At 34.7% G+C, this 23,921-nt stretch overlaps 1 protein-coding gene across 5 annotated transcripts in view; it reads right to left on the reverse strand.

The window, feature by feature from the left end:
- The window catches only part of SLF1 (SMC5-SMC6 complex localization factor 1), a 79,788-nt gene that overhangs the window by 29,238 nt on the left and 26,629 nt on the right, over positions 1-23,921 (reverse strand). For all 5 annotated transcript variants that reach the window (XM_041752623.1, XM_041752624.1, XM_041752627.1 and 2 more), the window contains exons 6-14: positions 21,587-21,730; positions 19,067-19,213; positions 18,064-18,210; positions 16,220-16,342; positions 14,486-14,539; positions 13,277-13,435; positions 11,578-11,741; positions 2,892-3,023; positions 2,114-2,279 (exon numbers count right to left, since the gene is read on the reverse strand). In XM_041752623.1, coding sequence (XP_041608557.1) covers positions 2,114-2,279; positions 2,892-3,023; positions 11,578-11,741; positions 13,277-13,435; positions 14,486-14,539; positions 16,220-16,342; positions 18,064-18,210; positions 19,067-19,213; positions 21,587-21,730 — 1,236 coding nt within the window. The remainder of the gene's footprint in view (positions 1-2,113; positions 2,280-2,891; positions 3,024-11,577; positions 11,742-13,276; positions 13,436-14,485; positions 14,540-16,219; positions 16,343-18,063; positions 18,211-19,066; positions 19,214-21,586; positions 21,731-23,921) is intronic.

The raw sequence follows: 23,921 nt of genomic DNA on the forward strand, positions 1-23,921 counted from the left end.
TTAGCCTCAATTTCCCTGTCTTTAAATACAAAGTAGCTTCCATTTCTACCTACAATTGTAGGGTTATCATTAAATAGCACTTAAGGACATCGCAAAGAAAAGTAGGACTAACCACCAAGCTTTGCAAAATTTGTACCTCCTTCGTAACCTTGACACAGCTCACCTCTGCTCTTTGCCAAGGAAAGCCCAAAGCTCTCTCAGATTAATGACAATGAAATTCACTGCCTTTGTGTCACTCTGCAACGCTTGCTGATTGACATTATGACAAAACAATATTAGCATAAACTGAGGACTTCTGTTTAGCTAATGACTTAAATTGAATGCTTCAACTCAGCAAATCAAGAAACAAATGCTTTACAGTACAGAAAATGATGTCTGTGAACATGCATGGAATTCTTGAAATTGGAAACTGCCAAAAAGATTTAATTAGGTACAAGAATAATTCTAGCAGATAAGGTAACACACACAAAACAATTTTTGTGAATTTACACAATTCAAATGTTAAATAAAACATGATTTGCTAAGTTTAAAGCTGGTTCTAATATTTCGACTGATGCTATAATTTATTGCAGACTGATTCACCAAATATGTTTATTTATAAATTTGAACAAAAGTCTTCGAGTTAAACATGGATAAATCTGTTTTTATAAACATCAGTATATCCTGAGTAAATTCTTATTTTTGATAGTCCTTTGGTGATTTAGTACAATGGTGAAGATACCAGTTTTGTGAATGTTTTCAGCTACAAATAAGCAATTTAATTTATATAATCAAATGGATAAAAAACAAATGCCCCATAATGAGAACATATTTTCTATCTCCAATGATTCTATGGTCTATAAAGTATATACAGGGACGCCTGGGTGGCTCAGCAGTTGAGCGCCTGCCTTCGGCCCAGGGCGTGATCCTGGAGACCGAGGATCAAGTCCCACATCGGGCTCCCTGCATGAAGCCTGCTTCTTCCTCTGCCTATGTATCTGCCTGCCTCTGTCTCTCATGAATAAATAAATAAAATATTTTTTAAAAAGTATATACAAAGACAGATGTTAATTAATGAGAATGTTATCAGTTTTATCTTAGAAGTATAACACAAGTATTAAACTCAACTGGCAAGGAATTATAGATAGTTCTATTTATGTTGAATATTTTCGATTTCTATGTGTATAACCTTATTTCTTTTTCAACAAGACACATGTATGAGAAAATGGCTACTCACTTGGTTCCTGCCACTAATTCAACTACTTGATCACAAAGAGTAGCTATACACAGAAATAATTCTCCTTTTTTAATGCCCAATTAAAGAAAACTTAGGGCCCTAAAAAGAAATTTCTTTTTATAAGACTCAGACATCCCTCTAACAGAATTTTTAAAAACCATTAAGGACTTCTGTTTCTGGTAATGGAGGCCTAAGTAATTCAAATCAACGACCTTATAGAAGAAAACTGAAAATGTTGAATAAAATATGTAAAACATCTTCCCAAAGATAACTTGTTATGTAAAACACAACTTCTGGAAAGTTATAAAGAATTGCTAAATCAAGATCTAGGAAGAAGGTAAAAAGCCAAACAGGCACTCAAAACTAGTGGACTTTCCCCTATGGACATCTGCTGACCCCAAAGAAAGAGTTGAGATACAGAAGCATGGTTTTTGGAGCCTAGAGGAAAATGAGTATAAATGTTATAGCCCAAGGCCTAGTAAGCGATATAAAAATACATGCATTTATAGCCTTGTATTTCCATAAGATATTTTTAAAAACAAGTAGAACTTTGTACACAAAAAATCCTGCATATATTCAGTTTTAAAAATCAGTTTTAAAAACCTTTTAAAATAGGTTCCTTAAGAATTGAAACACACAAAATTAAAATAAAAATCTAGAATAAGTGAATACAGATTTCTTAGCACTAATGATCAAATAACACTCCCCAGCTACTATACTGAAATATGTGATGATGAAGAAACCAGCCTCTAAGCATCTTTTACAATAAAACTAAATAAACTAAATAGAAAACAATGATACATTTGGTTAGATTTTAGTTTTATTCAAATTGTTCAAAGAATAAAGACAAAAGAGGCAGAACAGGCCATTATTCGTTTACAAATCAATTCTACTTACATCATTAGACTTGCATTTTTCCTTGTGAGAATATATAGTCCACTCCAAAAGCATATTTACTGGTTTGGTCAAAAGCCCAGAGGCCTCATTTCCTGACCAAAAGATTTCAAGAAGAATTGCCTTTCCTGTTATTTTTAGACTCTGAGAATCTGACCAGTCATACAACCTAATGAAAATATGAATCAAAGTATATCTTTAATGCCAACTTGGTCACTATTGTTGTTAGGCATAATATCTCTTGCCATAATACAAAAAGATCCAGTGGTTTCTAGATATAGAAAAGGCATCATATAAAGATTATAAGTTACAGTTAAAAAAAGAAAATATAAACAATGGCCACAATTCAATAAAATGACCAACAAATACGAACAGTAATCTAACTATGTTTTAGAGCATACACAAAACTTATGGATATTACAGATTCAATGTTTAAAAACCTAGTAGAAAAAAACAACAACAAACCTGATGGAACTTTTAATTAAGGATTCAATTACTTAAGAAAAAACATAAACCCGGAAAAATAGAACAAAATCCTACTTATCTAAATGTCTAAGTTAGTGAAAAACAAATATGTGAACTAAAGAGAAAGAACATAAAAAACTTTACTGCTAAAAAACAAAAAAACCATTACTGCTACCGAAGAACTATGCATGCAACTCTGTTTTAAAAACAATCTAAACTAGAAAACAAAGTGACTCTTTAAAAGTATGTACATGAATTAGAAAAATGGTATATAAAACAATATAAACATAAAATTTTTCTTTGTGATTAAACTTACTTTTGGCTCAGATGTCGCACTTCACTTTCCACCAAATTAAAGAAAAATTTGAGCAGGGTCAGGTAGAGCACCTTCGTACCAATAATATTTTTTGAAATTTGATGGCAAAAACTTTCATTGTAAAGACAAGACCTGAAAAACATACACCCAGTAATTTGTGACATACAAGCAATTCAATGAATACTCTGTGGACAAAGTAGTTCTTTTTTTGTATAGAATCCAAATGAAATTTCCTTCAACAAAATATAAAGTTAATCAAAGTTTTATCAATATCAATATGTTTCTCTTCCTTTAAAAAGTAACCCATGTCAAATATCTCAGGACATTTAGTCTTTAGTAATACAGATCTAATTGGGATCCCTGGGTGGCGCAGCAGTTTAGCGCCTGCCTTTGGCCCAGGGCACGATCCTGGAGACCCGGGATCGAATCCCACGTCGGGCTCCCAGTGCATGGAGCCTGCTTCTCCCTCTGCCTATGTCTCTGCCTCTCTCTCTCTCTCTGTGTGACTATCATAAATAAATAAAAATTAAAAAAAAAAAACAGATCTAATTTCTCTATTCTTCACTGATTGTAAAGATTAATAACCTAATGTTACTCTCTTCATTCTTTATTTTATTGACAAAGAACAAAAATTTATGTATTACATTAAATGCTTTCAATTCAGATGACCACCTACACTCTCATTTTATAAATACTTTTTACAGTCCTCTTCTTATGCAAGAGGTTTTGTTATTATTATTTAGTAAAATGAAAGTCATTTAGGGCTGTGTGTGTGGGGGGGGGAGGGAGAGCAAGCACTGTGGGGTGGGGACAGAGGGAAAGGGAGAGAGAATTCCAAACAGGCTCCACACCCAGCAGAGAGCCCGATGTGGGGCTCTATCTCATGACAGAGACCTTGACCTGAGCCTAAATCAAGAGTTGGATGCTTAACTGAATGAGCCACCCAGGCCCCCCCAATTAGGGCTGTTTTCTAATAGTTTAAAAATATTTATTTTCTATCTATTATAGCAGTCCTCCAAAAGAACTTTTGGTGATAATGGATATGTTCTACTGAACATGTGAAATGTGGACTGTGCAACTGAGGATTTGAATTTTTAATTTTTTAATCTTAAATTTAAACGTAGTCACATGTGGCTACTGGCTACTGGGCTGGAGAGCAAAATTGTGCTTTGTTTTGTTTTTTAAAAGAGAACATACAGGGCAGCCCAGGTGGCTCACGGTTTAGCGCCACCTTCAGCCCAGGGTGTGATCCTGGAGACCAGGGATTGAGTCCCACATCAGGCTTCCTGCATGGAGCCTGTTTCTCCCTCTGCCTGTGTCTCTGCCTCTCTCTCTGTGTCTCTCATGAATAAATAAAATCTTAAAAAAATAAATAAATAAAGAGAACATACAATTACTCAGAAATCGGACTAAAAAAGAAATTCTAGGTAACGATACTTACTATAGTAATCTTCCAACTTTATTATCAATTATATAAACAATGTACTTGTAACTTTCTACCTCTGTCTCCACCTTTCCCACCTTCTTTTTGAATACCATATTGTTTGGTGAGGAAGGTTCTTAATGACTATTATATTTAACAATATTTATTTATTTATTTACTTATTTATTTACTTGTTTATTTATTTTTAAATTTAAAAAATTTTTTTTATTTATGATAGTCACACACACACAGAGAGAGAGAGAGAGAGAGAGAGAGAGAGAGAGAGAGGCAGAGACACAGGCAGAGGGAGAAGCAGGCTCCATGCACCGGGAGCCCGATGTGGGATTCGATCCCGCGTCTCCAGGATCGCACCCTGGGCCAAAGGCAGGCGCCAAACCGCTGCGCCACCCAGGGATCCCATTTAACAATATTTAATACTCAAATCTCTCCTAGAAGATTCTCCACATCTATATAGTCTATCTGAAAACTGCCAGAGATGGATACCATATTATCTTTCATTTTTTCTTTTTAAACACTTTTGTAACAGTTCACCTGGGTAGCTCAGTTGGCTAAGCAACTGCCTTCAATTTGGGTCATGACCTCAGGGTACTGAGACTGGCCCCATGTGGGGCTCCCTGCTCAGCTGAGAGTCTGCTTTTCCTTCTCCCTCTACTCTTCTCCCTGCTTGTGCAGACTCTCTGTCTCCCAAATAGAAAAAATCTTAAAAATATATGTATGATATATGTTTAATAGTAGACTAATATTATCCATCTCATCTATATGCCCACCACTTCCCTTAACACCTGACTCCCAGTGAAACCAATTTTTTTGAAATGAAATCTGCGTATTTCTGTTTATTAAAAAGTCTACTTTTAATTCTACCTCCTGTTGCATCAATGAATTCATCCAAACATTTATTAAGCATTTATTACATTCCAGATAGTATATTAAGCATTAAGGACAGAGATATTTAAAACTGAGCATCTAAGTGAAGAGATGGAAAAACATTTATCATACAAAAGAAGTGAAAAGAAAAACTTAGTAAAGGGGGTAGTAAAACTTAGACAAAACAGACTTTAAAACAAAGACTATATAACAAGAGACAAAAGATATAATCACAAAGGAGATAATCCAAGAAAAATATTTAACAATTAGAATTATTTATGCACCCAAAATGGGAGCCCCCAAATACATTAAGCAACTATTAAACAGACATAAAGCAAGAAATTCAGAGTAATACAGTAATCATAGGGGACTTTAAGATCTCACTTAGAGCACTGGATAGATGAGACAGAAAATCAGCAAGGAAATAGTGTCATTGAATGTCACTGAATGACACATTGGCTCAGATGGATCTAACAGATACATTCAGAACACTCCATCCAAAACCAGTGAAATATCCCTTCTTCTCAAATGTACATAGAAATTCTGCAGAACAGATCACATATAAGGCTAGAGAACAAGTCTCAACAAATTCAAAAAGACTGAAGTGTTATCACACATCTTTTCCAACCACAAAGTAGGAATCTAGAAATTAACCACAAAAAGAAATCTGGAAACAACACAAATACATGTAGGTTAAATAACATGCTACTGAACAACGAATAGGTCAACCAAAAAACTAAAGGGGAAACAAAAAAATACATGGAGACAAATGAAAATGAAAATACAATGGTCCAAAATCTTTGGGAGATAGCAAAAGCTGTTCTGAGATTATAGCAATACAGTCTCAAAGAGAGATCTCAAGTAAACAGCTTAACCTTACACCTAAGGAGCTAGAAAAAGAACAAACAAAGCCTAAAACCAGCAGAAGGAAGGAAATAATAAAGATTAGAGCAGAAATAAATGAAATAGAGACTAAAAATCCAATAGAACAGTTAAATGAAACCAGGAGATGGTTCTTTGAAAAGATGAACAAAACTGGAAAAACCTTTAGCTAGATTCAGTTAAAATTGAGAGAAAATAAATAAATAAACAAATAAACAAACAAGTAAATAAAATTGAGAGGACTTAATTTCAGAAATGAAAGAGAGAAGAAATAATAATTGACAGTACAGAAACAGATTATAAGAAATATGAAAAATTATATGCCAACAAATTGGACAACCTAAAAGAAATGGATAAATTCCTAAAACACACAACCTTGCAAAAACTGAATCAGAAAGAACTAGAAAATCTGAACAGAATGATTTCTAGCAGTGAAGTTGAAGCAGTATTAAAAAATCTCCCAACAAACAAGTCCAGGACCAGATGATTTCCCAAGTGAATTCTACCAAACTTTTAAAGAGGATTCAAAACTTCCTCTTCTCAAACTATTCCAAAAATTAGAAAAGGAAGGCTACCAAATTCATTGTGAGGCCAGCATCACCTTGATACCAAAACTGGATTAAGACGTCATACACAAAAAAGAAAACTACAGGTCAATAAATGATGAATATAGATGCAAAAATTCTCCAAATATGAGCAAACCAAATCTAACAATATTAAAAAAACAATTCGCCATGATCAAGTGGGATTTATTTCCAGGATGCAAGAGTGGTTCAATTTTCACAAATCAATCAACATGATACATCACATCAATAAGAGAAAGGATAAAAATCATATTATTTCAATAGATGCAGAAAAAGCATTTCACAGATTACAATATCTATTCATGAAAAAACCTCTCAACAAAGTAGATTTAGAGGGAGCATACCTTAACATAATAAAGGCCATTTATGAAAAACCCAGAGCTAACATCGTCCTTAATCGTAAAAAACGGACAGCTTTACCTCTTTGATCAAGAACAAGGATGTCCTCTCTCACCACTTTTATACAACATAGTACTGTAAGTCCCAGTCACTGTACTCAAGATAAAAAGAACTAAAAGGCATCCAAATTTGAAAGGCAAAAGTAAAACTTTCACTGTTTATAGATAACATGATAGTGTATATATATAGAAAAGCTACACCAAAAAACTACTAGAACTGATGAATGAATTCAGTCAAATCCCAGGATACAAAATCAATATACAAAGATGTTTTATTTCTATACATTAAGAAAACAATTCCATTTAAAAATGCACCAAAAAGAATAAAATTACAGGAATACATTTAACTAAGGAAGTGAAAGACCTGTACTTCAAAAACTTTAAGACATTGATGAAAGATACTGAAGAAGACACAAAGAAATGGAAAGATATTCCATGCTCATGCATTGGGAGAACCAGTATTGTTAAAATATTCATACTATTCAAAGCAATCTACAGATTTAACACAATCCCTAGGAGAATATAAAGTTTTCCTATTTTTTCCTAGAAAAAAATAATGCTGAATTTATACAGAAACAGAAGACCTCAAATAGCCATAGCATAAGAAGAATAAAACTGGAGGTTTCACGGGACGCCTTAGTGGCCCAATCAGTCAAGTGTCCAGCTCTTGGTTTTGGTCAGGTCATGATCTCCAGGTTACGAGATTAACCCCTGCACTGGGCTCCATGCTCACTCAGCACAGAGCTGCTTGAGATTCTCCCCCTTCCCTACCCCCCCCACCCCCACTTGCATGCTCTTTCTCTAAATAAGTAAAATCTTTAAAAAAAACAAAACAAAACAACAACATTGGAGGTATCTCAGTACTAGATTTCAAGGTTTATTATAAAGTTGTAGTAATCAAAATAGTATGGATACAAAGACACATAGGTCAATGGAACAGAGTAGAAAGCTCAGAAATAAACCCATAATTACAAAGTCACTTAATCCACTGCAAAGAAGGCAAGAATATATGAGAAGACAATCTCTTCAACAAACGGTGCTGGGAAAAGTGGACAGCTATATGCAAAAGAATGAAACAGGACCACTTTCTTACACCATACACACACACAAAAAACAAAATGGGCTAAATGTGAGACCCGAAACCGTAAAATTCCTAGAAGAAAACACAGGCAGTAATCTCTAACATCAGCTGCAGAAACATTTTTCTAGGTATGTCTCCTAAGGTAAGCAAAACAAAAACAAAATTAAACTATGGGAACTGCATCAAAATAAATGAAAAGACAAACAATGGGAGAAGATACATGAAAATGATGTATATAATAAGAGGTAAATATCCAAAGTATATTAAGATTTTTTTTTAAGACTTTATTTATTTATTCATGAGAGACAGAGAGAGAGGCAGAGACACAGGCAGAGGAAGAAACAGGCTCCATGCAGGGAGCCTGACATGGGACTCGATCCCAGGTCTCCAGGATCACGCCCTGGGCTGAAGACGGCGCTAAACCGCTGAGCCACCAGGGCTGCCCAAGTAGATCAAGAATTTATGGAACACCACCCAAAAACCAAATAATCCAATTAAAAATGGGCAGAAAATGGAGTGCCTGGGTGGCTCAAGCCATGATCTCCGGGTTCTGGGATTGAGCCTCACATTGGGCTCCCTGCTCAGCTCCCCCCCCCCCCCCCCCCCCCCGTTACCCACTCGTGCTTGCTTTCTCTAATGTGCTCTCTCTCAAATGAACAAGAAAAAAAAAAAAAAGGGCAGATGATATGAAAAGACATTTCTCCAAAGAGGACATGCAGATGGCCAGAGATGTATGAAAAGATGCTCAACATCACTAATCATCAGAGAAATGCAAATCAAAACTACAATGAGATTATCATTTCACATCTAACAGAATGGTCAAAATCAGAAACACATGAATCAAGTTTGGCACGAACACAGAGAAAAAGGAACCCTCGTGCAACTGGTGGTAATGCAAGCTGGTACAGCCACTGTGGAAAATAGTAGGGAGGCTCTTCAAAAAATTTTAAAAATTAAAAATTATGATCCACCAGTAGTCTGCTACTGGGCATTTGCCCAAGGGAAATGAAAACACTAACTGGAAAAAATATATGCACTGTGTTTGCTGCAGCATTATTTATAATAGCCATGGTATGGAAGCAACCCAAGTACGCATTTAGACATGAATGAATAAAGATGTGGTAGATATAAAGGAATATTACTCAGCCATAAAAAAACATAAAATCTTGCCATTTGCAACAATATGGATGAACCTAGAGGGTATAATGCTAAGTGAAATAAATCAGTCAGAGAAAGCCAAATACCACATATAAACTAACAAAGAGGGATCCCTGGGTGGCGCAGCGGTTTGGCGCCTGCCTTTGGCCCAGGGCGCGATCCTGGAGACCCGGGATCGAATCCCACGTCAGGCTCCCGGTGCATGGAGCCTGCTTCTCCCTCTGCCTGTGTCTCTGCCTCTCTCTCTCTCTCTGTGACTATCATAAATAAATAAAAATTAAAAGAAAAAAATTTAAAAAATAAAAAAATAAAAAAAATAAAAAAATTTTAAACTAACAAAGAAAAAAAGATACAAATAAAAGAAACCAAACTCTTAAATATAGAGAACAAACTGGTCATTGCCAGAGGGGAGGAAGATGGGTGGATGGCAATAATTGATAATGGGAATTAATGCGTACACTCATCATGATGAACAATGAGTACTATGAAGAACTGCTGAATCTTTATATTGTTATATCTGAAACTAGTAGAACCTTGTATGTTAATCAAAATTTAAAAAAGCTTAAAAAATTGAGCACTTTTGAGAAAGTAAGAAGTTGATGTGAGTGACAAACTTAACTGAAAGGAAAGGGCAAAATTTTTGTACTGGCATAAGTTACAAGTTAATTAGGAGTTGGCCAAATATTCGTGGGGTGCAGAATGGAGGTATATTTAGGCAGAGAAAACATAAGAGCAAAGAAATAGGAAATGAAAAAGAGTTCAGTCACCGGGCCCTTTTGGGAAAATAATGAAGATGGGAAGGAGACACAGCATGCAAATCACGAAAGGTCTTACATGTTTTGCTAAAAGGAGTTTCAAGGGTCACTTATACATGATATGTAAGTTAACTGAAAACGGTCATCTGGAAAATGACACATCACTTTGGAAAGAGTATCCTGAGGTACTTTGGAAGATAAAGGGAAAAAAAGTAGAATCAAGATCAATAAAGCAGGTATTGCAATAGTTTAATAAGAAGCAATGAGGGCTTTTAAATAATGGTGATGATAGTAAAGAAAAGAAACAGATTTGGAAATTAGGAAGCACATCAGCCCCATACCCCATATATCCTCACATTCGATACCAGTGCTGGGCTAGTACTGTTGTTTTAGAAATTGTGTTTATATCTCAGTCACCTTCAAAAGTGAAGGAAATGTTTTTATTTATCTTTTTATCCCCAGAGTGTAGCATAGTGCCTGGCTCCCAATAAGTACTCAATAAACATTTGTTGAAAGAATGAATAAATGCACGCTACCCAGATGATTATCTCACTTCAAATATATCACAACCAAGACAGAAAATGAATCTTTATCATCTCAAAGAGATAAGCAGAGTTCAAGCCTTTTCCTAGCTAGTCAAATATCCTTTCTCTCACTACTATGGAGCCCTAAAACTGAACACTTGGATAAAAACAAAGTACTTTCTAGACAAAGGCAGGTTGAATCAGATACATGCAGCTATCAGAGAAGAAAAACAATTTGTGATTTTGGTAGAAGAGAAATAAAAGGATTTCCAGAGAAACATTTTCAAGACAAAGGAAAAATCTAGGAAGATGACATGCAGAGACATGAAAGGGATGACTAGGAAATAGCTTCAAAATTCAGATTTCTAGCTGAAAAAAATGTAACAAAAAACACCAGAAGAGATTATGTATACAAGTGTTTATACTTTGATTATCAAAATTTGATAATCATATTCAATAAATTTTAATTAGATTTTACAATAATATGTACACATAATGTTAAATAAAAACAATAAGAAATGAAAACAATGATTTGGCTTTCCTGTTTCATGTATTCATTAATTAAAAAAAAAATTTTTTTTTTGCAAAATAAACTAAATGACAAACATGACCAATCTAGACTTAGTCCTTTCATTTTTTATTTTTTTATTTTCATATTCTATTTTTTTGGGGGGGGGAGAGATAATGCGCAAGTAGAGAGAGGGAGAGTGTGAATCCCAAGCTGGCTCCATGCCCAGCATGGCACCCAACATGGGGCTCAATCTCATGACCCTGAGATCATGATCCAAGGTGAAATTGAAAGTCAGATGCTTAACTGACTGAGCCACCCAGGTGCCCCTAGATTTGGCCCTTTTGTAAGAGGTTTACAATAAATATAATACACAAACATAAACACTTTTTTCAAAAGTAAAATTTACTTATTTCATTTGTATCTAAAACATAACACAGCACAATTATGAGATAAAATTTAGTATCCTCACATGTCAAATTCCTTACCTGATAAGCACTTCTATTAGAGACCATGCTCCTTTCATACAAGTTGGACACTGAAACAGCTCTAGGTAATATCGCGACATGGCTGGAGACTTCCAAGGAGGATGTAGGTGAAGGAGAGCTGACAATATATGAAAGTATCGGCCAGAAAATGTATCTATGTTATCCTATTATTTAAAAATAAATAAATAATTATAACTAAAAGTACACTTTCACCAGTTAATTCAGTCTAAAACTATAATAACTCTGACCTACCTTTCTTGCCAACTATATGTGTTTGGACAAAAGAAATCAATTGGAAGTTATAATATTTGGCTAGTGAAATACTACAACTGAGAAAGGCACGTTCTAAAGACATTGGGTAATCCCAGCTATTGAGACTACTAAGAAATGTTCATTTTACTTTCCATGATTATAGTGAGATTAAGAGTTCCCAGATGTGATCTGAAAGGAATTAAAGGTATGAAGCTCTTCATGTTATCACCAACATTAGTCTGACACAGCTTACACCTGTTATTTCTTCAAATTGGCACTGTGATGAAGAACATAATTAGAAAGCTACCTTTGAAAAGCTGTTCTCAGTTTTCACAGTTTAAGGAATATGTTTATTATCTTTGTGTACTGTGAACAAAAATGATTATTATCACTGTATAAATGGCTTTCTAGATCACTGTTACCAGATTTTTATGTTAGATACTTCACTGCCACAGAAAAAATTCAGATAAATTTTTCCCCAAGATAAAATTATCTTGGAGATTCTAAGAAAATAAATTAAATCACTCAGAGTAGTACCTAGAAAATAGTTTAAAAATAGGAATGGGCATCTCAGGTGCCCTCACTGGGACCCACCAAAGAGAGTTGATGTCCAGTCCTATAATCCTTATGGGGGGAGATCCACAGTCCTACCTGGATACACACAGGAAAACAGGCCTTCACAAAAGTGCAATCTCTTAGGTCCATGATGGGGTTATTCAGAATGAACACCCAATGGAGATAGACTCTTCTGCCCTCTGCACCTTCTTCTGCATCAACTGCCCTGAAGCTGTACCTTCCTCCTCCAGAATAGTAGAATATACTTCTCGACTCTAATCCAGGGTCTGAGGGATTGCAGAATGACTCAATTTCTTTGGTGCATTTATAAAATAGTTCACTTGGTGATGATAAGGAAGATCACCGACAGTACTGCCCTGCTTTTTCTGACATCCTGTCCCAGGTAATTGTGTTTTTTTAAGTCTTATAATATATAATCGGCATAATTTCACCTCCTCAATTTGGATGAATTCTGGGACATAACCAAGATCAGACTAGATCTCTATGAACTCACCCAAGGCAAATAACCCTTGTGAGATGACCCTACAGCACTCAACGCTTTCTTTTGTGACAACCAGTCCTTGCTGTTTAACTTAAAATTTCTGTAACTCCATTAAGATTCCGTTTTGTCTCTCATTGTGAGGTCAGTTCTATATGACCGTTATCTAATAAAGTGTGATTTTTTAGTAAATGTTTTATAGTAACTCCAAATACAAAATATACCATAAATAAATAAATAAAAGAAATAAACTGTAATAAATGGGTACTGTGTTTCTATTAAAATGACGGAAAAATACTGAAAAGAGAAAATAAGCTGTAAATATACAAAAAATGAGAATGTTCACATTTTAACATTCTCTCAAGAATTATAAACCCTTAAGTCTGTTCTCACCTGTAGAATGTTCTCTAGTAGAGCATGAAGAAGGCATACAGGAGGTATATAATGTGCTTGTAAAGAGGAAAGTTCTTCAATTGCTTCTTTAAAAAACTGTCCTTCTATGAGACTTTCAATTAAATTTAATACACCCCTGGGAAATTCAGCATTTTTAACCTAAAAAAAAAAAAAATAAAAGATTCTATGGCTCAAAGAAGAAAAAATTCTGGGAGCAAATCTTGAATTAATAAGGACTCTTAAAATTTTCTTATCTGTAAAATGAAGATAATTCCTGTCTTCACAACTTCACAATTGTTACATGGTTAACAAAAAGATTATCTTACATTACTGTTCTGTAACTATAAGGTGCTACAAAATATACATTATTAGTTGATTTATTATTCTCTGTTGCCTTAAATAGTAAGGGGAAATATCACTAAAAGAAAACTTTAAAAGACATTTGCAAAGTATAGCTGATCATGAGGAAACTTCAGGGAGATCTATAGGTACACATAGTTCTTTAGGGGCAAAATTATGTTTTAGTCTTTTTTTTTTCTTTTAAACTTAAAAGCAAACTATATCCATTAAGATATACTATACTAAATATATTAAGATATTATCAAGCACAGTATTTGCAAAAAGGTTACAACTGCTATAGTGTCACAGAATCACTCTGAGGATGCACATTAATATAACTCATGAAATACATTCCCCTTGGTCAAAATGTTTTGAACAGTAAAAATAACTAAACTGAATTAGTTTAGAATCAAAAATACTCTGAAGACTACATGAAATAAATTCTAAAGAAATGAATAATGATATAAAGGAAATAATATACTCTTAAAATATTATATTGAAAATTTAATCCAGAAGTAATTGTGAAAGCCATGGAATGTGATAACAGTGGTACGTAACTCCTCCATGATGAGCACAAGTTTTTAATTCTTATCAGTTTGCACTACCATATATAATTTTTCTGGAGCTTTGACAGAATAGTTTTCTTTTTCATTTCTGATTAGAGAAAGTGCATTTCAAATTTGATAGGAAGCTTTGTTATACAGACAAAGCTATATATTCCTTTATATCAAAGTAACTAAAAACATCAAAACACAAAGCTTATTTTTTGTTATACAAAGCTATATATTCCTTTATATCAAAGTAACTAAAAACATCAAAACACAAAGCTTATTTTTTGACTCCATCACCACCCTACTCCAAGCCTCTTACCTCGATGTTGTACACAGGTTGTTTATCTATTCTAATGCAGCTGTATCTGATAGCCTACAAAACAGCAACCATATTACCAAAATTAAGCATCTTTTTAGATAGAAAAACACATTTTAGTATATAAAAAATAAAACCGTGGGCAAACTTACACAATAGATTCAGGAGCACTTTAATAACTGTAATTGATCTGATGCTGATACACATTTACTCAGACTAGTATCTTCCATCATTTTTTAAAAAATATTTTATTCATTTATTCATGAGATAGAGAGAGAGAAAGAGAGGTAGAGACATAGGCAGAGGGAGAAGCAGGCTCCATTATAAGGAGCCCGACGTGGGACTCAATCTCGGGACTCCAGGATCATGCCCTGGGCTGAAGGCAGGAGACAAACCCCTGAGCCACCCAGGGATCCCCCTCTTCCATCATTTAAAATAGCAGTCTCATGAGTGAACATTCTCTATTCTTTCTAAAAAATGCAGTCATATTCACTTTGAAGACCTGAAGAGGTCTACTGTCCTTAGTATTTTAATAATTAGAAATATAAATGAGAATATTTTGTATAAAAGTCCACAGAAGAAAAAAAATGTAGTCATGTTTCCTATATAGTAACATAGCATATGTAGTCTTCCTGTATCATTTTTTTAAAAAAGATTTTATTTATTTATTCATGAGACACACACACACACACACACACACAGAGAGAGAGAGAGAGAGAGAGAGAGGCAGAGACACAGGCAGAGGAAGAAGCAGGCTCCATGCAGGGAGCCTGATGTGGGATTCAATCCGGGGTCTCCAGGATCACGCCCTGGGCTGAAGGCGGTGCTAAACCGCTGAGGCACCAGGGCTGCCCATTCCTGTATCATCTTAATACACCTGGAATTATATATTTGTTTAGAGGATTATACTGGAGAAATACTTGTAACCAACATAAAAAGAGATATTGTTCTCATTATATATGGAGTTCTAGATACAATGATATAAAATAACCTAACGAAAACTGAAAAAGAATATAAGTAAGCAGGTGACAAAGACAGATATACACAAATGGCAAGTAAAGGTATAAAATATGCTCAAACTTGCTACTGCCAAAGAAACACAAATTAGAACAATGATAAAGCTTTGGCGTCCACCTAGAATGTAGAAGTGAACACCCATAACCCCCTGAGTAAGGGAACAGGAAAACAAAATCTTTATCACTGGAGAAAGAAAAGATCATGGTCCCAGATCATTAGCAATTCTCTACCACTGGGGGCAGGAAAGATCACCGAGAAGATCCTCCAACTCTGAAGGGTTGCTTAATACTAAGGCTGAGCCAGGAAAACAGAAAAGGGCCTCATTCTCTTATCAGGCTAGCAAGCATTTTACTTTTTAATTTTTTATTCATTTTTTAGAGAGGAAGACAGAGAAAGAGAGAAAAGAGGGCAAGGTAAACAGAAAAATCTTAAGCAGGCTCCATTGAACATGGGGCTGGACACTGGGCTAGATCTCAGAACCCAAAGATCATCACGGTCTATAAACATCTAATTTATCCATAGCTTCGCTGAGCTATAAATGGCAGAGAATTCAGCATATTTATTAAATGGTACAAATACATTACTGTTCATAACAAATTAATAAACTGAGAAAATGTTAAGACACATTAAAGATAGTGAGTCATAACTATTATTATTGTATTTTGGTTCTATTAGAGAAGGATAGGAAACTATAGAAAATTTTAGTATGCCAAGCTCTACCTGAGCTCTGTATATGTGCTTCCTTAAGTCATTTTTTATTTCAGCAATATCCACATCTGTCTCGACATCCTTGGTTTTTGATTCTTTGGCACGATCAGCAAAAACAGAATTCTTCATTTCTTTCTGCATACATGTGAAAGTACTTTAGACAGTGCATTAAAGACATCATCACAAAGGTTAAGTACCATAAAAAACAAGAGAATACAAGAAGAACACATTCATGCAGCATTGTCAACAACAAAGATCCTTACAATCATATTTTATAAAAATTACACAATGTATTAAACTCAACAGCAAAGAAACAAACAATCCAATCATGAAATGGGCAAAAGATATGAACAGAAATTTTCACTAAAGAAGACATACACATGGCCAACAAGCACATGAGAAAATGCTCTGCATCGCCTGCCATCAGGGAAATACAAATCAAAACCACCTCACACTAGTGAGAATGGGAAAATTAACAAGACAGGAAACAACAACTGTTGGAGAGGATGTGGAGAAGGGGGAACCCTCTTGCACTGCTGGTGGGAATGTGAACTGGTGCAGCCACTCTGGAAAACTGTGTGAAGGTTCCTCAAAGAGTTAAAAATAGACCTGTCCTACGACTCTGCAATTGCCCTGCTAGGGATTTACCCCAAAGATACAGATGCAGTGAAATGCCGGGACACCTGCACCTTGATGTTTATAGCAGCTATGTCCACAATAGCCAAACTGTGGAAGGAGCCTCGGTGTCCAACGGAAGATGAATGGATAAAGAAGATGTGGTTTATGTATACAATGGAATATTACTCAGCCATTAGAAACGAGAAATACCCACCATTTGCTTTGATGTGGATGGAACTGGAGGGTATGACGCTGAGTGAAATAAATCAATCGGAGAAGGACAAACATTATATGGTCTCATTCATTTGGGGTATATAAAAATTAGTGAAAGGGGGAAAAAAGGGGAAAGGAGAGAAAATGAGTGAAAATATCAGTGAGGGTGACAAAACATGAGAGACACCTAACTCTGGGAAATGAACAAGAGGTGGTTGAAGGGGAGGTGAGCGGGGGGTTGGAGTGACTGGGTGATGGGCACTGAGGGGGCACTTGGCAGGATGAGCACTGGGTGTTATGCTAAATGTTGGCAAATTGAACTCCAATAAAAAAAAAATTAAAAAAAATTACACAATGAAATAAAAAGTTTTAAAAAAAGGTAAACGTTTTAATTTGCAGTTTTACCTGGGTAGTTTTCCTTTTAACCTGTTCCCAATCTTTGGTGGGAAGGAAGTATTCCCCAACCCCTTTTTTGCCATAGTCACATATAACACAATTCATTATTTATCTTTATCTTTTTTTCCTGAAGATCCTTCTGAATATATGTATATGAACATGCTGTAGTTTAGATAAAATGAAGTTATACTCTAGAATAATTAACTCAAGAAGGACCTCTTGATTCAAAAGACAAGCTATTAAAAATGATCTGTATTATACAAGGAAAGAGCAAGATAAAAACTAAAATTTAGATTAGAATACATTACCCAAATCATATACACATGTAGTCCTAAGGTATTTTTTATTTTAGAAATTTTAGCTTCTCTGTTTCTTCTTTTTTGTGACATTCAGGCAAAACATAAGATATCTGAATATCCTGATTATTAATTCAAATTTCCTCATGTATGCATGTTAAAAATACTGTCCTTATAAGCCAAAGTTAGTTATAACATTAGTCATGAATATAACAGATCAATTGAAAATAGGTTATATTTGACACATTAAGCATAAATTATGAAAATAAGATTATGTCTATAATATGGAAGCCAAAGAAAATGACCTGTTTAGCTTAGGTTATAAAATTTTACCTGATCTCTGTATATGTGCTTTCTTGAGGTACTTCTAATTTTGTTATGTTCGATGTCTTTCCTGGAATCTCTTTCATTTTCTTTTTTGCGTTTTTTCCTCAAAGTATAGCTCCTTTGTATATCTTCATCCTTTTTCTTAATTTCCTTCTACAAGTATTTAGACAATTAAATCTCAACATGAATGACAGGTTACAAAATCCAAATAAAACACAAGAGTCTGACTTACAACGTAAGTATACCACATTAAAAAAATAATAGTTTCACATAAGAGGAAATTTCATTCATTGTTAAAGCAAGTATACATTAATAAAACATTCTGGAAAACAGCTGGGCAATCACCTATTTCAGTTAAACGTGCACAATCCTTATTATGACCCAGCAAATCCACCCCAAGGAATATACGCTAGAGCAACTTTTGAACATATGCACCAAGAGTGAAGGAAGAAAATGTTCATGGCACAATGTTCGTACTGCAAAAACCGAGCAATCAAACACAAACCAAGAAAATGAATCCCAAATTTACTTATATCAGTTAAGTAAAATGGTTAAGATATAGCTGTAACTCAATGGATCAATTAAACATTATATACATACTGGTAAAAAAAAAAAAAAAGCAAGTCACAGAACACTATCAACACCACAAACTAGAAAAAGTTCGTTAACAAATTTAAACAATATATTGCTAGAGATAAGTCCATAGCTGGCAAAACTATAACGAAAAGCAAGAAAACAACACAAATGCCAAGATAGAGGGCACCCACGGGTAAGAGCGAGGAAAAGAGGATAGTTTGGAAATGACACAGTGGGATCTTAAACTGGTCATGCTGTTTCTTAACCTAGCTGGTGCATACATAGCACTCTTTTGTATTCTCTTTCACACTGTGCACGAACACATAAACATTTTTGAACATGTAATTCAGAAGGAACAATTTTATGAATATCATTCCAATTGATAAATTTAGAAAAGTTTTAAAATATAAATTATTTTTCACTTAGGTATTACCTGAGTTCCACATGTGTGTCTTCTTAAGGCATCTCTCATTTTAACAAATTTTAAACCTCTCCTGGAATCTCTGAGTTTTTCTTTTTTGTGATGTTCAGTCAAAAGAGAACTAACATTAACATCTTCATTGTGATTTTGGATTTCTTTCTACACACATGTAAGAATACTTACATTAGACTGTGGATGAAACACAGCCTTAACACAACCAGTGCGAGTCACAATAGAAAAACCCACTCAGGAAGGTAGGTTTTCTAAAACATATATACAAAATTAACCATATAGCAAAGAGCCCTTTAAGTTGTATTACATCTTAGTTACATTAAAATGAAGCTGAGAAATGTACATTTTTAGTTCAGAAAGGTTTATGTTATGTTCACATACACATTTCATGTAGGTACTTTCATTAACAGAATTTGGTTATCTTCATTTTATTTTTCCAAATATTTCTAAAAATAATTTTAGATTGTAGATCATATAGAGTCTTGCCATGTTAGGTACATCAAATAAAAACACCTCAAAATATCATTTTACAGAACATATAGGTATAATAAAAAACGGAGTAACGAGTATTAAAACCATATTGTTTATTCATTATATACTTATATATGCATTATGTTATATATATTCATTTTTATTAGTTACAGGCATACAGTATAGTGATTCAATAATTCTATGCATTACTCAGTCTCATCATAGTAAGTGTGCTCTTAATCCCCTTTACCTATCTCATCTACCTCCTCCCACCTCCCCTCTGGTGACCATTTCTCTAGGTTCAGGAGCCTTTTTTGGTACAATGAAACTTGTTTTAAAAAACAGAAATTTCTACCTCAATTTCATTGTTCTACAATATAAATCGATGTATTTTCATAATTTCCACATCTTTCATGTAATCTCTATTTGATTCTTTTTTTTTCCATGTTAAAAAAACCCTAAGTTTATTTTAGCAACTCCATCATTTAACATTCCTTTCTGAATTCTTATATGTGGCTTACGATTCATTTTTCTCAAATTAGCTCAAAAAGCCTCATATAAAGACCACATACACATACATGTAGTTCATCATAGAAAGCAGTCTTATAAGTCACATAAATATCAACTGTACTTTGGAAAGGCCAGAAAAAATTCCATTAATATTTTAATCTATTATAAAGTGTTACCTAATTTCTCCATATATAATTTAAAATTTTTTTTTTTTTATTATTTATTTATGATAGTCACAGAGAGAGAGAATGAGGCAGAGACACAGGCAGAGGGAGAAGCAGGCTCCATGCACCGGGAGCCCGATGTGGGATTCGATCCCGGGTCTCCAGGATCGCGCCCTGGGCCAAAGGCAGGCGCCGAACCGCTGCGCCACCCAGGGATCCCTCCATATATAATTTAAAGCACTGTTGAGTTTATGAAGTTCCAAACAGTTCTTCCAATTCTCTTTGTAAAATTTTTGACAGGTACACTATAAGCAGAATTTTTAATTTCTTTCTATTCACATTTGAAAATATTTTAGTTTAGGGGCACCTAGGTGGTGCAGTCAGTTGAGCAACCACTCTCAGTTTTGGTTCTGGTCGTGATCTTAGGGTTGGGAGACTGAGCTCCTCGTGGGGCTCCACTCAAGTGGGGAATCTGCTAGTTTCCCTTTCCCTCTGTCCCTGCCCACCTAGTGCGCCCTCTCTCACACATAAATAAATAAATTTTTAAAAATTTAGTTTAGGGTAATAATAATAGGCAATAGTTGATTTACTAAAGAGTCTGATTTGTTAAGATTTATTTATTTATTTGACAGAGAGAGAGAGAGTGCACAAGCAGGGGAAGCAGCAGAGGGAGGAGAAGCAGGCTCTCTGCTGAGCAGGGAGCCCAATGAGGGGCTCGATACCAGGGCCCCGGGATCATGACCTCAGCAGAAGGCAGATGCTTAACCAACTGAGCCACTCACGCACTCGAAGAGTCTATTGTATAAAACACAGTAGGAAATTCAGTATAATTAAACATTAGCTATTCTAGCCTTTTTTTGGTTGCTATTTGGTAAATTTTACATGAAAGCCACATATATGCTTTCTTATTCTACTTTCCATTGCTCCAAGTTCAGTCTTTCTTGTTTGTTTTTCTTATTAAATCAAAAAATCAAAATAGAATTCATTTGTGTCATTCAAAAAATTTTGTTTTATATGCAGCAAAATACTAAACTTTAGATCAGGAATCATGAACATACATATTGCTGACAGAGAAGAATTCTTTATAAGAAACAGATTTATATTAAACATTCAGAGGAATTTTAAGTAATCTTCGTGTTGAAAACACACTACATATTAGGAACTGTGTGTTTCCATATGCATTATTTCAGTAAGAGTCTCAAAAATAGAGACATAGGGCAGTATCTTGAATAAGCTCAAATCATAGATGATAAAACAGAGAACTGGGTTCAAATATTAGCTCTAATTTCAAAATTCGTCTCATTTCTTCCATATATTTCCTCTCAATTATGTAAGAACCAGAAATGTACATTTTTTGGCCCATAAAAAGCTTTACCTGGGTTCTACACATGGTCTCTTTTAAGGCACCTTTCATTTCAAGAAATCCCATATCTTTCCAGAAATCTTTGTTTTTTTCCTGATTGCCATGTTTATGCCAAACAGAATTGCTCTGGGAATCTTCATCATTCTGAATTTCTTTCTGTACATATATATAAATGGTTCAGACAATCAATTAAGCATGATTTCAACATGTACTTTTTGTTATGCAACTTCACCTAACTGCAAAAGTAGGTAAAAATCCCCTCTTCTAAATCAAAAGCTATTTAGACAGAAGTAAATTCTTTCAGAAAAATAATTCAAAACAAAGGTCCTAAATAATTAAGTGATTTCTGTGTATCCTCAAAAAAAAAAAAAAAAAAGCTTTACTGGTCTAGTAACAATCAGTTTTTTTCGTGAATAATCATGAATGGAATTATTTTATCCAGTTCCTGTCAGAGTTAAAGGTACAATACAGACTAAAAAAAAGGTTTCAGATTATAGATTACTTCTGGTTATTTTTCAGCTTTTTACTGATAAAACTTCTTGTCTGCAAGTCTTCTACACACATAGAGGAAAAGAGGCTTGAGAGATGAATTCACAGCTCTTATTTTACTTGAATAGCAATGAACAATTATTTTCACCTATCTCTATCTCAAATATTTAAATTTCTCTTGCCAAGAAATCCAAACTGAATTCATAAACCACCTACTAATGATGTTAAAGACACTTGCGTATGTACCTATACAAAGAATTCTATAAGTTCAGTAAGATAAAGAGATGGAAGTAAAGAGGAGTTCATGATGTATCCCACAATGTACTTAAAGAAGGGTATTCAGAGACTCACTACCTTTATACAGACAGCAGAGAACCACTGTTCTTTTAAGGGAACAATGATGATATAAGCTGAAATAGATAAGGCCTATGGTATCATCTTTGGTTCCCTATGTAGATATGAGGATCTTGGAGCAGGCTGCAATCTTCCAATTAAAGAATAATTCCTGCGAGTACCTGACTTTCTTCAGCTACTCAAGAAAGTAAAACTGAAAACTAAGAAAAATGAAGACTTTTCTTCCTTCCTATTCCAGGGATCAAAGAAATACTATGAATGTACAAACAATTTTTGTTAAGGACAACTTGAAGTGGGATATAATTGAGTATCTGGCTTTAAATTTAAACCTGGTTGACAATGAGAGGATAAAATCCTTAAAAACCCAGATCATCAAGGTCTAAAATACAGAATGAGTTAATCCCACATAGATTCCAGTAACACAGAATACACAAAAGGGCATGCTATTATCAGTAACAACTGGGTAAGAACATATTGTTTTCTTTTTCTTTTTTTAAATTTTTATTTATTTATGATAGTCACACACACACACACACAGAGAGAGAGAGAGAGAGAGAGAGAGAGAGAGAGAGAGAGGGGCAGAGACACAGGCAGAGGGAGAAGCAGGCTCCATGCACCGGGAGCCCGACGTGGGATTCGATCCCGGGTCTCCAGGATTGTGCCCTGGGCCAAAGGCAGGCGCCAAACCGCTGCGCCACCCAGGGATCCCAGAACATATTGTTTTCTAATCCTGAATATATTAACTTACGTATCCATTGCAGATGTAGATATTGACCTGTGACTTAGAGATGTATTATGCAAACACCCTACATAAATTAACTAATTAAAAACTATAACCTATGACATTTATTTATTTTTTTTAAAGATTTTATTTTTTCATGAGAGCCACAGAGACAGAGGCAGAGACACAGGCAGAGGGAGAAGCAGGCTCCATGCAAGGAGTCTGACGTGGGATTCAATCCCAGGTCTCCAGGATCACGCCCTGGGCTGAAGGCGGCGCTAAACTGGCGCTAAACTGCTGAGCCACCTGGACTGCCCAAACTATGACACTTAGAAGCTTTATAAAATAACCTACTTTTTATAGTTAAATGATCATTGTCTATTTTTTCCAAATCACCCAAGTAATTGACTAATTATAATGAAATATATAGAAATTATTTTATTTATCTGTAAATATTCATTTCTTATTCCTTATTTTATAAATACTTCTTTAGTGACAACTGTGTATAGGCATTGGGTTGTTTGTCTCCTACACGACCTATGAAAAAAGGGCCTTGTCTGCCTCCTAATAATACATTATATAGTGTAATGCTGTGTTCCAAATATATGATCAAACGCCTACTTATACAGTAAATTATTCTACTGTTTAGGAGTAGAGCAGCAGAGTGTGGCAATGATAGTTGGTGTGGCCTCTGATTCAGCTATGTGATAGAGTTTACTATTTTGTACTAGGTATAGATAGACTCTAGTCTCTAGATCTTATTCCTTGAATCAGCCAAGGCAT

Source organism: Vulpes lagopus, chromosome 4 (genome assembly GCF_018345385.1).
Source record: "Vulpes lagopus strain Blue_001 chromosome 4, ASM1834538v1, whole genome shotgun sequence".
NCBI lineage: Eukaryota > Metazoa > Chordata > Mammalia > Carnivora > Canidae > Vulpes > Vulpes lagopus.